The 14,710-nt window shown below is 44.4% G+C and overlaps 2 protein-coding genes across 2 annotated transcripts; one reads left to right on the top strand and one right to left on the bottom strand.

The window, feature by feature from the left end:
• The first annotated feature begins 754 nt into the window (after nt 1-754).
• On the top strand, nt 755-2,581 carry LOC121633610. The gene is made up of 2 exons (XM_041975749.1): nt 755-1,363; nt 1,574-2,581. The coding sequence occupies exons 1-2, from the start codon at nt 755-757 to the stop codon at nt 2,186-2,188; spliced, it is 1,224 nt and encodes a 407-aa protein (XP_041831683.1). The 3' UTR covers nt 2,189-2,581.
• Nucleotides 2,582-5,371: 2,790 nt separating this feature from the next.
• Nucleotides 5,372-12,867, bottom strand: mthfd1a (methylenetetrahydrofolate dehydrogenase (NADP+ dependent) 1a, methenyltetrahydrofolate cyclohydrolase, formyltetrahydrofolate synthetase). Its single transcript, XM_041975595.1, has 12 exons — nt 12,708-12,867; nt 11,692-11,815; nt 11,527-11,611; nt 10,916-10,975; nt 9,598-9,651; nt 9,381-9,517; nt 9,142-9,242; nt 8,490-8,626; nt 8,219-8,330; nt 8,017-8,144; nt 6,032-6,097; nt 5,372-5,855 (listed from the first exon to the last, which is right to left on the bottom strand). The coding sequence occupies exons 2-11, from the start codon at nt 11,790-11,792 to the stop codon at nt 6,044-6,046; spliced, it is 969 nt and encodes a 322-aa protein (XP_041831529.1). The 5' UTR covers nt 11,793-11,815; nt 12,708-12,867; the 3' UTR covers nt 5,372-5,855; nt 6,032-6,043.
• Between the last annotated feature and the right edge of the window lie 1,843 nt (nt 12,868-14,710).

The following is a 14,710-nucleotide window of genomic DNA, read 5'->3' on the forward strand; positions in this document are numbered from 1 at the left end:
GTGGTGGTGATGATATTAATCATGGTTATGATGATGGTTATTATGGTTATTATTGTGGCTATAACAACGGTTATTGTGCTGCTGCTGCTGATGATGATCATGATTCAGATTATGGTGGTGTTGGATGTGGTCATCATGATGATGATGATGATGATGATGATGATGATAATGATAATAGTGATCGTAATCATTTTAATTATGGTGATGATGATGATTAAGATGAAGATGATGATGATTTAGTAAATAACATCAGCTAAGACGGCAACAATTGGAGCCTCCAGCCTGTTAGAGAAGCAGCAGGATGTTAATCCAGATGTTGACTCATCTGCAGACTCATTTGCAGATTAAACTTTGATCTGGATCTAACTGGAACCAGATCAGATCAGAACCTTCCAGTAACTTTTGTTTCAGATCTGCACCAGTTTTAATATTCTCATGGTCTCTATTTTCCTCCTATTATTTCATCACTATTAAAACATCATTGATTTGTTTATGGACTCCATCTTCCTATGCTCTCTACATTTAACCTGAATGTTTCTTAGTGGAGAACAAGTCCAGATTCTTCCTCAGCAGCCTGTTTTGGATGTTTAAAGAAAATGCGATATGCGTCTTAGAGATCTGAATATGTTTTACTTGGACTCAGTTTAATAAATCATCATGTCTTCTGTTGTGTGTCTGTAGGTTCTCTGGTGTTTCATCTCAGCAGTAGAAAAGCTGCTTAGCTTCTCCATTAGCTTCTCTAAGGAGACCAACCATGGCAACCAGGCATGGAGATGCCTTCCAGCAAGAAGAGAGGGTCGGGTTGAAGAGGAAGCCAACAGGACCACCGAGGCTGCTGCTGGGGAGAACCAGAGCCAGGAGTACAAAAGACGTTGAACCTGAGACCAAACTAGAGAAGATGGAGAACAGTGAAGATGGTCTTGGGCACTGTGAAGCTGCAGGTGAGGGTGATGACATCAGAAACAGGAGGAGGTGGAGGTGGTGGAGTAGATTCTCCTCAGCTGTTATTTGCATCAAGGAGGAAGATGGATCGGAGAAGCCACCACAGGGGGCGCTGCAGGACCCCAACACTCTGAACGTCACAGAAGGAGGCTGTAAGAGGAGCTTTAAAGAGGACAAGAGGTTTAATCTGAGGATGATGACCAAGAGATTCACGACTTCATCAGACATTCCGCGAGCTCACAGACAGAGAGGAGGCGGAGCTTCACTGAGTCTCCAGAAAAGACTGCAGGAGTTCTTCATGAGAGCAAGACAACCTGTTCTACTGGAAAACATGAAGGTGGAGGAGGAGCTTGAGGAGGAGGATCCTCGGGTGGAGGAGGAGCCTCAGGTGGAGGAGAAACGTCAGGAGGAGAAGCCTCAGGTGGAGGAGTTTCATTTGGGAGAGGAGCTTCAGGTAGAGGAGTCTCAGGTGGAGGAGTCTCAGGAGGGGGAGGGACTTCCTGAGGAGGAGCCTAAGGTGGAGGAGTCTCATTTGGAAGAGGAGCTTCCGGTAGAGGAGCCTAAGGTGGAGGAGTCTCATTTGGAAGAGGAGCTTCAGGTAGAGGAGTCTCAGGTGGAGGAGAAGCCTCAGGTGGAGGAGTCTCAGTTGAAGGAGGGGCTTCAGGTGGATGAACCCACTCAACAACAGAATGATGGAACTGATGGACATCCAGAGGAGCTGATGGTCAACCAACTGATTGAGGATGGAGCTGCAGCAGAGAGTCCAGAACTAACAAAGACCACTGCTGACGACTTCCAGGATGCAGCAGATGGATCAGAGACGATTCAAACCACCAGCGCAAACCAGGTTCTAGTCCAGTTGGTTTCATCAGAGGAAGACCAGGTCTTCTCTGACCCTGAAATCAGGGTGGATGTTGATGTTCAGCTGTCATCTCAGGAGAAGACAGAACTAACTACCTCTAGGTCCCATCAACCATCGACCAATAGACCCACCATTCGGATTGAGCTCTGCCCTCCAGATGATGTCATTGAGGAAGATGAGGAGGAAGCATGTTGGCAGGGCAGTTCCTCCCAGCAGAACAGCCTCCACCTTTTGCTCAGCTTTGATCATGGTGAGCGGCAGCTGCTTCAGACGGCGCGCTCGCTGGTCCGAGCCGCCATGACCGCCGCTATAGATCAGCTAACCAGAGAGCAGCAGAACGGCTGCATGCAGCGAGAGCCACAAGGCTGCAGAGATCACGCCTGACAACGTTTGATCCATACGCCATTTATCCTGAGGAGAATAAAGTTTTTCCTGCTTCTCTTGGAGGATTTTGAGCTGCTCCTGAACCAGTACGTGCTCTGGATCTCCCACCTTAAACTTCAGAAGAATCTAAATCATCAAACTTATGTGCTGCAAACTTTTCCCAGATCTTCTTCCAGATTTCTGCAAAGGACATTCGAAGCAGAACTCATGATCCTTACAGATGACCAGAAGGACTCCAGAAACCAGAGGAGCTGGTTTTTCATTGATTATTTAATGTTGGGTCTAAGCTCTGCCTGAGAGTACCTGTAATCTTAGATAATGTGGTGTATTATCGTGATAGAACTGCTTTCATCTCCTACAGACCTCCCCTGCTTAGGGCTGGGATAAACTTGCTATGAAAGCATCAACGTTCCGCTACGTTTGTGGGTATACTTGCTGCAAACAGACGGTCACCACAAAGAGGAGTACACAGCACTTGGACTTTGAAATAGTGAAAAGGTCAATCCAATCCAGCTTTATTTATAAAGCACTTTAAAAACAACCAACGTGCTGTACAGAAGACTAAAACACAAATAATAAAATCAGTCACAACAATAAATAAGAAAAGTTAAAATATAAAATCAGAAGCAAAATGTCAAAATCTCAAGAGTGTAAGAGTGAGTTTTAAGAAGATACTTAAAATCATGCAAGGAAGAGGCCTGTCTGATATGTAGAGACAGATCGTTCCACAATCTGGGACCAGCAACAGCAAAGGCCTGATCTCCTCGGGGCTTATGCTTTGTTCTCGGCACCATCAAGAGCAGCTGATCAGCTGGTCTCAAAGAGCATGAACGTGCGTAAGGCTGAAGGAGCTCACTGAGGCAGGGTGGTGCAAGACCATGGAGGGATTTAAAAACAAATAAAATGATTTAAAACTGCATTCTAAAAGAAACAGGCAGCCAATGGAGCGATGCTAAAACCGGAGAAATGTGTTCATGTTTATGTTTGCTAGTTACAAAACGTGCAGCACCATTTTGCACCATTTGAAGGCGAGCAGTGGAAGACCCAATAATTCCTAAACACAATTCTTTACAGTCGTCCAGCCGAGTCATTATAATGGCATGGATAATGGTCTCAAAATCCTGCTTCGGAATAATTAACTTCACTTTGGCTAGCTGCCCTAAGTGAAAAAAGCTCACCTTTACGTGACTGTCAAGCTTAAAATCAGAATCCATTTTAACTTCCAAGTTTTTTGATAACTGCCTTGTTGTGTTGGGCCAAATAACCCAGATCTACAGGGGAGCACCCAATTGTACCACCAAAAACCATTTTTTTTCTTCATAGATATTTAAAAAGTTACAGGCCATCCATGCCTTTATGATCCCCGTCCCCCTCAGGACAGAATACAGGGTCTCCCTCCTCACCCACCAGTGCATTCATGGACATGTCTCTCCTTACCTACATGAACTCCTCACACCTCCTCACACACTCTTCGTTCTGCAACCTTAAATACCTTCCAAGTTCCCAGAACCAAGCTCCATAGCATGGGTGATCAAACCTTTTCAGTTGCTGCCCCAACACTGTGAAACACCCTACCCGACCAGCTGAGAGGCCCACAGTCTTTAGATGTGTTTAAGAGAAGCTTGAAAACCTTCCTTAAAAAAAAAAAAAAAAAAAAGCCTTCTGCTATTTTATAGACTGATTTTATTCAAGTTTTCTGATGGGAAACTTGGGTTTAGCCATCATCTTTAAGAATAGTTCCAGTATTTGTTCTTCAGGTCTAACATTAAACATTTTTAGTCTAAGAAGGTTGACCTACCGTTGGATGCTTTTTCTCTAAAATGACTGTTCATAGTTGTGATGCTAGCTTTACCTGCAGAGGTTAATCTGAACCTTGTTTTCATGTATTTTCTTTTCTTTCTAGTGGTCGTCTTTGGTTCTGCCTACATATTTCTTATATTTGTACTCTAGTAGCATCAAATGTCACAGCAACAAACACTTTGTACCAGAGTCTTGCAATAGTGAAGAGTTCTGTTGCTTTTTGCAGATGCAAAAAACTAATGCCACCTTGTGGTGGAAGTAATGCATTACTTTCAGGTGCAACCAATACAGCTACATAAAAAAGTGCATACATAACTATTAATACAGTCACTGCAGTCCTTATGTCAAACAGCAGATGGCGCTGTTGAGACAACACTGCTGCACTGCAGTAGTCCACAAACAGATTTCCACAGAACTGATGTTTTTGTCACAGAAGTTGAAGATTCTTATACAGATGCCTACAGAATCTGACCATTCATCCATTTGTCAGACTCTCGGAAAACATAAGAAAAATCAGGAGGTTCACGACTGGCTGAAACGTCACCAATGTGCTCCATACAACAGCAACCACGAACTTCCCACAGCTGCAGGACTGGAAACCTCCAGGATTTACGTTTTGTGACAAAAACGGACTTACATGACTTACTTACTGACTTCAACTTACATGTTAAACAGCCAGAAAGTAATCTGAGTACTTACTTTGTGACAAATTACCTCCAACTCTAAGAAATCAGGCGATTTCATAAAGCAAATGTAAATATCTGTCTTATTTGGAATAATAACAGATTAAGCTGTTAGCTCAGTTCATTTGTGTTAATTGATATTTGCAGATTAATTGTGAATATCTGATGTTTCTGTTGGATCCTGATGTGAGTGATTAAATCTGCAGTGATGTGAAATAAATCTGATCTTCATCATTCAGCATGTTTATGGTTTAAAACAGTGTGCCTGTCTGTTTATGAGAATCTAATTTTGCACGTTTCCCAGCTGCTCTGCACTGACCTCAAAAAGAAGAAGACGAGATCAAAGCGTCTGATTTAAAACCTCTGAATACAATTTAGTTTTCATGAGCAAGAATCAAACAGAACCTTAGAAAACGTGACGTCAGATGATTTTCAGCAGGAGCTGTTATTACTCATCAATCAGCCGAAACAACGACATCATTTCACAGCTGTCAGTCAGACCAAACGGAGACTTAAACAAACAATAATAACTTCACATACTGAGACAGTAAATAAGCTACAACCCCAACTCAAGAAATGTTTGAAGTCTCAATAAAAAAAGAATGCAATGATTTCCAAATCTCATCAAGCCAAATTTTATTCCCAATAGAGCATAAACAACATTTCAGATGTTGAAACTCAGACATTTAATCATTTCATGGAAAATCTGATGGCACAAACATTTATGTAAAAAGTTGGAACAAGAGCAACAAAAGGCTGGAAAAGTAACCAGCACAAGAAAACAACTGGAGGAGCATCTGACAACTAATTAGGTTAACTGAGAACATGTCAGAAACATGACTGGGTATAAGGTGCATTTCAGAGAGGCAGAGTCTCTCAGATGGACAGATGGACAGTTTCACCAATCTGAGACAAACTGGGTCTAAAAATTGCAGAAAAAATGTCCCTCAATGAAAAATTGTTAAAAACTTTGAAAATTCCAGCATCTACAGTGTATAAAATCATCATAATTCAGAGAACAGGAGGAATCTCTGTGTGCTAGGGACAAGTCCAAAGCTCCAAACTGGATGCTGGTGATTTTGGGGTCCTCAGGCAGCAGTCCATTAAAACCAGACATGAACCCAGACTGGAAATCACCGCATGGAATCAGGAAGACTTCCAGAAATCTGTGGACTCTGTTCACCCTGAAATTCACAAATGCAAGTTAAAACTCCATCATGCAAAGAAGAAGGAACAGGATCCAGAAACACACAAAATGTTTTGATGTTTTCATCATGAACTTTAATTGTTTGTCAGATCTGCTGCTGGTTTCACCAACAAACATCATCCACAGGTTCTTCCTGAAGAAGTTCCGTCTTACCTGTTTGGTGTTTCACCTGAGAGACTGATTCCTCAGCAGGAACCGCTGAGCGCTCTGTACGGTGTTCTGAAACACACAGCAGAAGAACTCGATCACAACCCGAGGCGAGTTGGAACCAAAAGCTCCACGTCACAACCTGAGGCGAGTCAGAACCAAAAGCTCCGCGTCACAACCCGAGGCGAGTCGGGACCAAAAGTTCCGCGTCACATCCCGAGGAGAGTCGGGACCAAAAGCTCCGCGTCACAACCCGAGGCAAGTCGGAACCAAAAGCTCCACGTCACAACCCGAGGAGAGTCGGAACCAAAAGCTCTGCGTCACAACCCGAGGCGAGTCAGGACCAAAAGCTCCGCGTCACAACCCGAGGCGAGTCGGAACCAAAAGCTCCGCGTCACAACCCGAGGCGAGTCGGGACCAAAAGCGTCGCGTCACAACCCGAGGCGAGTCGGGACCAAAAGCTCCGCGTCACAACCCGAGGCGAGTCGGGAACCAAAGGCTCCGCGTCACAACCCGAGGCGAGCCGGAACCAAAAGCTCCGCGTCACAACCCGAGACGAGTCGGAACCAAAAGCTCCGCGTCACAACCCGAGGCGAGTCGGAACCAAAAGCTCCGCGTCACAACCCGAGGCGAGTCGGAACCAAAAGCTCCGCGTCACAACCCGAGGCGAGTCGGAACCAAAAGCTCCGCGTCACAACCCGAGGCGAGTCGGGACTAAAAGCTCCGCGTCACAACCCGAGGCGAGTCGGGAACCAAAAGCTCCGCGTCACAACCCGAGGCAAGTCGGGACCAAAAGCTCCGCGTCACAACCCGAGGAGAGTCGGGAACCAAAAGCTCCGCGTCACAACCCGAGGCGAGTCGGGAACCAAAAGCTCCGCGTCACAACCCGAGGCGAGTCAGGAACCAAAAGCTCTGCGTCACAACCCGAGGTGAGTCGGAACCAAAAGCTCCGCGTCACAACCCGAGGCGAGTCGGAACCAAAAGCTCCACGTCACAACCCGAGGCGAGTCGGGACCAAAAGCTCCGTGTCCTTTTTACGGAAACTAAGGGAGTTTACTCCAAACAAAACTATTCTTTTAAACTTTTATCGGTGTGGTATAGAGAGTCTTCTTACCAGCTCTATTACTGTGTGGTTCGGTAATCTCACTGTGAAAAAGAAAATTTTAAACAAAGTGGTTCGCTCTGCTCGTAGGACAATTGGCTGTGACCCACCAGTCCTAGAGGTCACCTACAAATCCAGACTTTTAACCAGAGCTTTGCAGATCATCAGGGATCCCTCTGGCCACCCTGCTTCCGAGATGTTTAACCTCCTCCCCTCAGGGAAAAGATATCGCTCGGTTAAATGCACTACATCTTGTCATGTTAACAGCTTTTTTCCACAAGCTGTGAAGACTTTGAACAATGCACCTTGAATACTTCGAACAAGCACCTTATTGTATTGCTTTTATTACCTTTTTATTGCTACTTATTTATACAGTGTTTTGTTGTTTTATTATATTACTGGTATCTAAGTGTTCTTATGATCTATCCATGTGTGTCTTTTTTAGGCTTGTGTTTTTATGTTTCGCCTGTTTATATGTGGACAATGCTTTGAGCTTCTTGCAACTGTTTTCCAATGTGGTTTTTTGTACTGCAAATGGCAAATAAACTGAACTAAACTGAACTAAACTAAACTGAGTGATGAATGAATGTTCTTATGTGCTTTATTTATAATTAGTAAAATACAGTAATTCACTAACTCCGAAAACTTGAACTGAGTAAATGATGGATTTGACAGATTTTCTGCAGATGATTTTTAAAGCTCTTTTTGTAAAATTAAAATGGAGTTTGTGTAAGTTTTACATAAACTTTCCCACAGTATGTCGGATATGGCAAAACATTTTTTCTTATTATAATTGTCCAAAATAAAAGAAAAAAATGCAAAGAAACACAAATAAAATAAAATAAAATAAAATAAAATAAAATAAAATAAAATAAAATAAAATACTAACCTCCATCAGCATGGCTACCGTCATTGGTCCCACCCCTCCTGGAACAGGCGTGATGAATCCCGCTCTCTGATTGGCTGAGGTGTAGTGAACGTCTCCGACCAGCCGTTTGCCGCTCGCCTTCGTCTCATCTGTGAGGTCAAAGGTCAGAGGTCACATACAGCTGTAGAGCTAATTTATTGATACATTTATTGATCTATTGAACCTGGGATGTGATTGATTCCACAGTCGATGACCACGGCTCCCTCTTTCACCCACTCTCCAAGCACCATCTCTGCTCTGCCTGCCCCCACCACCAGGATGTCAGCCCGGCCCACCTGCGCACAGGAAACGCATCATCACAAAGTCCCACACCTGCAGCGTGAAGCTGAGGGAAAACTGCTGATGACTGAAGATTTTCAGCTTTACTTTCAGATTAGTAAAACCTCTGACTTCCTGTTGCCACCCGTGAACCAGGTGTGGTTGTGTCTGGTCACCTGCACAGGTAGGTCAACTGTCTTTGAGTGACAGGTGGTCACAGTGGCGTGGCTCCACAGCAGCAGGTCGTGCATCGGAGCTCCAACGATCTTACTGCGACCGATGACCACGGCGTGCTTCCCAACCACGGACACGCCTGCACCCGGACAGGAAGGTCATACATGAGCTAAACACACCTGAGGTCTAAAGGCTGGAGTTGGTGGCTGGTTCAACAGAACAGCAGACCACCTCCTAAACCTGAACCAGAACCTGAACCTGAACCAGAACCTCAACATGACAAAACCTGGAAATATTGTTGTTCCCAGTGTTCCCTCTGTCTGCAGTGCTCTCACTGTCCCCAGTTCCCAGCATCCCCAATGTTACCAGTGTCCCCAGTGTCCCAATTTTCGAAGTATCCCAAATGTTTCTGGTATTCGCAGTGTTTCCCCATCATCCTAATGTTATCAACAATGTTCCCAGTGTTCCCAGCATCCCCAGTGTTCCCAGTGTCCCCAATGTCCTCATTGTTCCCAGTCCCACCAGTGTTTCCCATGTCCCCAGTCTTCTCAATTTTCCAAGTATCCCAAATGTTCCTGGTGTTCACAGTGTTTCCCCATCATCCTATTGTTACCAACAGTGTCCCCAGTGTATCCAGTGTTTCTGATGTGTCACCTGTCTGTCTGATGAGCTCCATGCAGCCGTTGGGGGTGCAGGGGATAAAACAGTCGTTAAGATCACCCCGAGACAGCTTCCCTGCGTTAATACAACTCAGACTACACACACACACACACACACACACACACACACACACACATAAACACACAGTATACTAGGTGATGTCTGGAGACGGAGGAAACCCTTCCGAACAAAAGAATGAATGACTTGTTCCATGTTCGCGGTACGGTACTGACCCATCTACGTCCTTCTCTGGAGAGACCGCGTTAGTTACGAGTTCGGTGTTGATGCGGTTGATGGAGTCCAGAGGCAGCTGGACGATCAGGCCGTGGACTGACGGGTTCTCATTGACGGACATGATGCTCCGCAGCACCTGCAGGACGATGGGAAACAGGAAGTAGTCAGATCTTCATCTCTATGGGGCGCCAGTCAGAGATGACGTGGGTTGCTCACCTCCTCCTGAGTCACTCTGTTCGGCAGCCGCACATGTTTGGCATCAATTCCAATCTGCAGACAAGAAACGACACTGAGGAAGGTTTGAGGTACGAGTCCACCTCTGTGACTCTCCCTGAATCAGTTCAACAAATCAAACCAAGTCAGGATGAACCAGCACAGGTGTCTGCAGGTGCCACCACCATCTGGTGAGATGGAAGAGCTTTTTTTGAGTGTTAGAGAACTGGTTTGTGGTGATTACATCTAAGTTCAGGTTAACAGGAATCACAGAGGGATCAGTTTGATGAGCATTTGTGTGTTTCTGTCTGAGCCGATTTGATCCAATAGTGGTGATCGGAGGAAGGGAACTGATCTATGAATCCACTGATGGAAACTGTGAGGTAAAGATTCTAGTTGGGCTGAGTGGTTGAAGCTTTACAGGACTGAACAGCTATGAAGTCAGAAGTCAAAGACAACCTTTAAAAAATCTGTTTTCCTCATCTTCTAAATGTCATCTTCATCCACATCATTCTCATCTTTATTCTAATCTTCATTCCTGTCCCTTGTCCTCATTCTTATCTTTCTATCATAATAAGGAGGATGAGCATGAGGAGGAAGATGAGGATGAAACTAAGGATGAGGATGATGATAGGGATGAAAAATTATTATGATGATTAGGAAGAGGAGGAGGAGGAGCAGGAGGAGGATAGAGATGGAGATGAGGATGAAGGGGAAAAAGGATAAGGATGATGAAGAAGATAAGGATGGACAAAAGGATGAAGATGGATGAGGATGAGGATTAATTAGGATGAGGATTAGGACGTGGGTGACAATAAGGATGAGGAAGATGAAGACCAAGCTGAAATAAGGATGATGATTAAGATTAGACTGAAGATGATGAAGATGAGAATGATGTGGATGATGATAGGGAAGATGGTGAAAGTGATGAGGATGAAAATCATGATGAAGATGTAAATGAAGGTGAAGAAGAAGAAGAAAGTAAAGATGAATAAAATAATCACGATTAACATGAAGATGAGGATGAAGAGGACAAATCAGTTCATTTAAATGATTAATTGGGGACTTTAGTGACGTCTGCTGGTAAAGTGAAAGATTACAACCTACAGACTGAAATAAAAATGTAGTGAAAGTTTTTTTCAGTGTCTGAAAGTTACAAACTAGAACTTCAGTCTGTTTTTATCATTAACGCCTACAAACAGACCAACTTCTGCCAGATGAACAGGTTTGATCTGGTTATCTGGATCTACTTTCAGAGGCGGATGAATTCACGGCGTGTGACCACAGGGTGTATAAACATGCTGAACCCTGAGTTTCTCACCTCTGCTGCAGCCTTCAGTTTAGTGCTGATGTAGAGGTTGGAGTCGTCTCTGTCTCCCACCTGAAACACACACCTTAGATCACCAACACATTAAACACACACACATCTGAAAGCATCACATCAAAAATGTCATCTGAGCATTGATATGTGAGGTCACATGGACACTTAATCCTGCTAAAAAAAAAGCTGGAACCAAAGAGAAACTGATGTCAGCTGATCACACAGGTGCTGTGACCAGGTGTCACCAGCAGGTGGAGCTGAAGCAGCAGACGTCACACTGCAGCACGTTAATGATCAACGTGACCTCGTTTGTGTGAATGAGACAGAAATCTGCCTCCACTGGTGAACCATATTGATCTTTGACTAAACCTGTACAGGTTCAAGTCAGTCTGACCGGACCAGGTCTGACTGGTCCAGATCTGCAGCGTTGGGAAGAGGAGCAGCTGCAGTAAACACAGCAGGGTCAGGCCGGTTCACCAGTCAGCAGGTGATGCTGCAGATCACTTCATTTTTCTTGGTTTAATTAACTGGAGAACATCTTTAGGTGGCTTCGACCAGCAGGAGACATCACAGGTGGCCTGATGTGTGACTGGATTTAGATTCTGACTCACCTGTAGAACCACCAGACTGGGTCTGAACCCGGAGAACTGACTCTTCATCTTCTCCACCTCCTTCTTCAGCCTCTCCCTCACCAACCTGCACACAGAACCAGGATCAGTACTGAGACACGTCCGCTCGGACTAGATAAACCGGGCCAGACCGGGATGGTGACCTACTTGGACGTCTCGTTTCCAGAGATGATCGTTGCTATGGATCGCCTGCCTCCTTGGCAACCGAAGGTCCCCAGGCGAAGCGAGTGTGCAGCTAAGGACAACATGCTGCTGAATCACCTGGAATCTCCTGGAATCGATGATTTGGGATCAGACTGATCTGTAATCTGTTTACAGGTTCAGGTTGGATTATTTGTAACTGATAGAGCTAATTTAGATGAGCCGGACAAAGCCCATGGACAGCAGGTCACATGATCCTGCATCTCTGACCTGATTGATGAGGATAATTTAGATTTCAGAACCATTAAAACCGGAACATCATGACAGAACTCATCATCTTTGTTTCCTGCTCCAGGTCTGTGCAGGAGGTCAGAGGTCAGATGTTAACTTTCAGCTCGTCTGAGCGTCTCATCGATGCTGCCTTCAGTTTAACTGCAGCATCAGCAGCTCGCTGAGTTCATGAAGAAAGTTTACGTGACTAAAAACAAACACAGATGTTGAACCTGATTCAGAGATAAAGTAAATCTTTATCTTCAGCTGTCAGGTCTATGCAGGGAAGTTAAGACGAGTATGAAGCTGTAAAAACTGGAAATGAAGAACCACAGAAATGATCCCAACTCAGCGCGTTGTTTTAACTTTCCTCCCTCCCCTGCAGCACAAACTAAACTCCACGTAGTGACATCTCCTGATTCACTTGAGTAAAAAAGTTTCACAAAACAGTTGATAAAGCAGATCAAGGTCATTAAAAGAATTATTTTATGGTTCAGAAAAACATAGATGCATGAAATAAAACTAAAAGAGCAGATTTCTTCATTTCTCAGAAACTTCACGTCTTTGGGAAACTATGTTTCTGCAAATAAATCCTGCAGGGATCAGAGAAGGAAAAGAACTTTAAAGATTAATCTGGTGTCTGCAGCTGCAGCGTTGCAACATTAACGGTTTCCCGTCTGCAGCTGCAGAAAAAGGAGCAGAAACAGCAGTACTGGACAAAGAAGGACAGAGACGAACGGAAACAAACTCACCTGACAGCCAACAGAACACTCAGACTCAACACTGCTCCAGATGTTTCCCTCTCCCTCCGGAAGGCTCGCTGGGCGTTCCTGTCTGTATGGAAGCTCAGCAGTGACAAAAATAATAATTACCTTAACCCACAGATTAGAGTAGCACCTGCAATGCCTCATACTGTCACACTCAAACGAGTCATTTACTGGACAAATTTAAGTTTTATTATTTTTACCTTTTATAAATCCAAACAACTTTGGAAATAAGAAGAAAAAAAAAAAGTAAAATGGTAAATGGTCTGTACTTATATAGTATTATATGTACTTTTATCCAAAGCGCTTTACATGTACGTCACATTCACCCATTCACACACACGGCAGAAGCTGCCATGCAAGGTGCTCAACCCATCAGGAGCAATTAGGGGTTCAGTGTCTTGCTCAGGGACACCTCAACATGAACTCTCCGGGCCGGGATCGAACTGGCAACCCTTGGGCTACAGGATGACCACTCTACCCACTGAGCCATGCCATTGACTAACCTGCATGCTGATCCAGCCACTGTGTCGTCTTGTGGGTTTAATCACAAACAACTACAGTTATGTTCATGTATTTTCTTTGTGTTGATGATTTTTTTTTTTGTTGTGATTCATGATTTTTTCCAGCTTGTCTGTCTTTTTGAGACGTTCCCGATGACTGTCAGCTTGTTTTTCTTGAAGATGTTGCAAAAACAAAAACAAAAAACAGGTGGCCCAAAAATAGCAAAAAAACCAAAATAGCAGTTTTAGGGACTCGTACATGTTCATGAAAAGACAGGCACACCCACCTTGACTGCTCAGTGTAGGCTGGAAGACATCGCGGTCGACCCTGGTTTTCAGTGTCAACATGTGACACATGAAATGCTTTGGCTGTGAGGAAAAGCTGCATTTGTTCAAATTCCTGAAGCAAAGAACAGCTAGACAGCAATGGATGGAATTTGTTTTTGGGAGCCAGCCACAGAGTTACACCAATGTTGGTATTTGTGACCGGCACTTCACTGAAGACTGTTGGATGAATAAGGTTTGAAACAGTTAGAATTTGTGACCAGGTTTTAGCTGAAAGGAGGATCTGTTCTTACAATCAAGGACCATGTTTCCTATCCTGAACCATAAGCTGTAAATAAAACCAAATAAGTTGTCTGTTTTGTTTTGATAGTATGTGAACAACGGTCAAACTAAAGGAATCAACCCACACTTACTTTACCTGGTTGCTACCAGCAGGTAACACAAACGTAATGATGACCAGAAAGTTAGCAATCAACACTGTAGATGGAAATGCTATAAAATGTAACAACCTGGCTAAAATGATCCAGCTGATCAGCCACGTGAATCAATAAATGTACATGGAGTGGCTAGAAATACAGCTAACTATAGTGTAACAATGCATGAAAGGGTTTGCAAATAGCATCATTAGCTTGTCTATTTCTTTGCAGCAGCTATTTTCCACCTCTGGTGCCATTGTGGTACATTTGGCACATGTACACCTATTAACAGGGGCGTGTACAAATAAAGAAGGTGAGTGAAGGACAGCGAACAACTTTATATCGGATGTTAGCTGGTAAGCATAGTATTTATCAAAAAGAGACATCGAGTTGGATTCGTTGATTCAGGTTGCTGAGTTGCTGCAGGGTTTTGCTGAGTCACTGTGGGTTGCTAAGTTGCTGCAGGTTGCTGAGTTGCTGTGGGTTGCTGAGTTGCTGCAGGTTGCTAAGTTGCTGCGGGTTGCTGATTTGCTGCGGGTTGCTAAGTTGCTGCAGGTTGTTGAGTTGCTGCAGGCTGCTAAGTTGCTGCAGGTTGCTAAGTTGCTGCTGGGTTGCTGAGTTGCTGCAGGTTGCTAAGTTGCTGCGGGTTGCTGAGCTACTGCAGGTTGCTAAGTTGCTGCGGGTTGCTGAGCTGCTGCAGGTTGCTAAATTGCTCCGGGTTGCTGAGCTGCTGCAGGTTGCTAACTTGCTGCGGGTTGCTGATTTGCTGCAGGTTGCTAAGTTGCTG

The sequence above is a fragment of the Melanotaenia boesemani genome, chromosome 22, assembly GCF_017639745.1.
Source record: "Melanotaenia boesemani isolate fMelBoe1 chromosome 22, fMelBoe1.pri, whole genome shotgun sequence".
In the NCBI taxonomy this organism is placed as follows: domain Eukaryota; kingdom Metazoa; phylum Chordata; class Actinopteri; order Atheriniformes; family Melanotaeniidae; genus Melanotaenia; species Melanotaenia boesemani.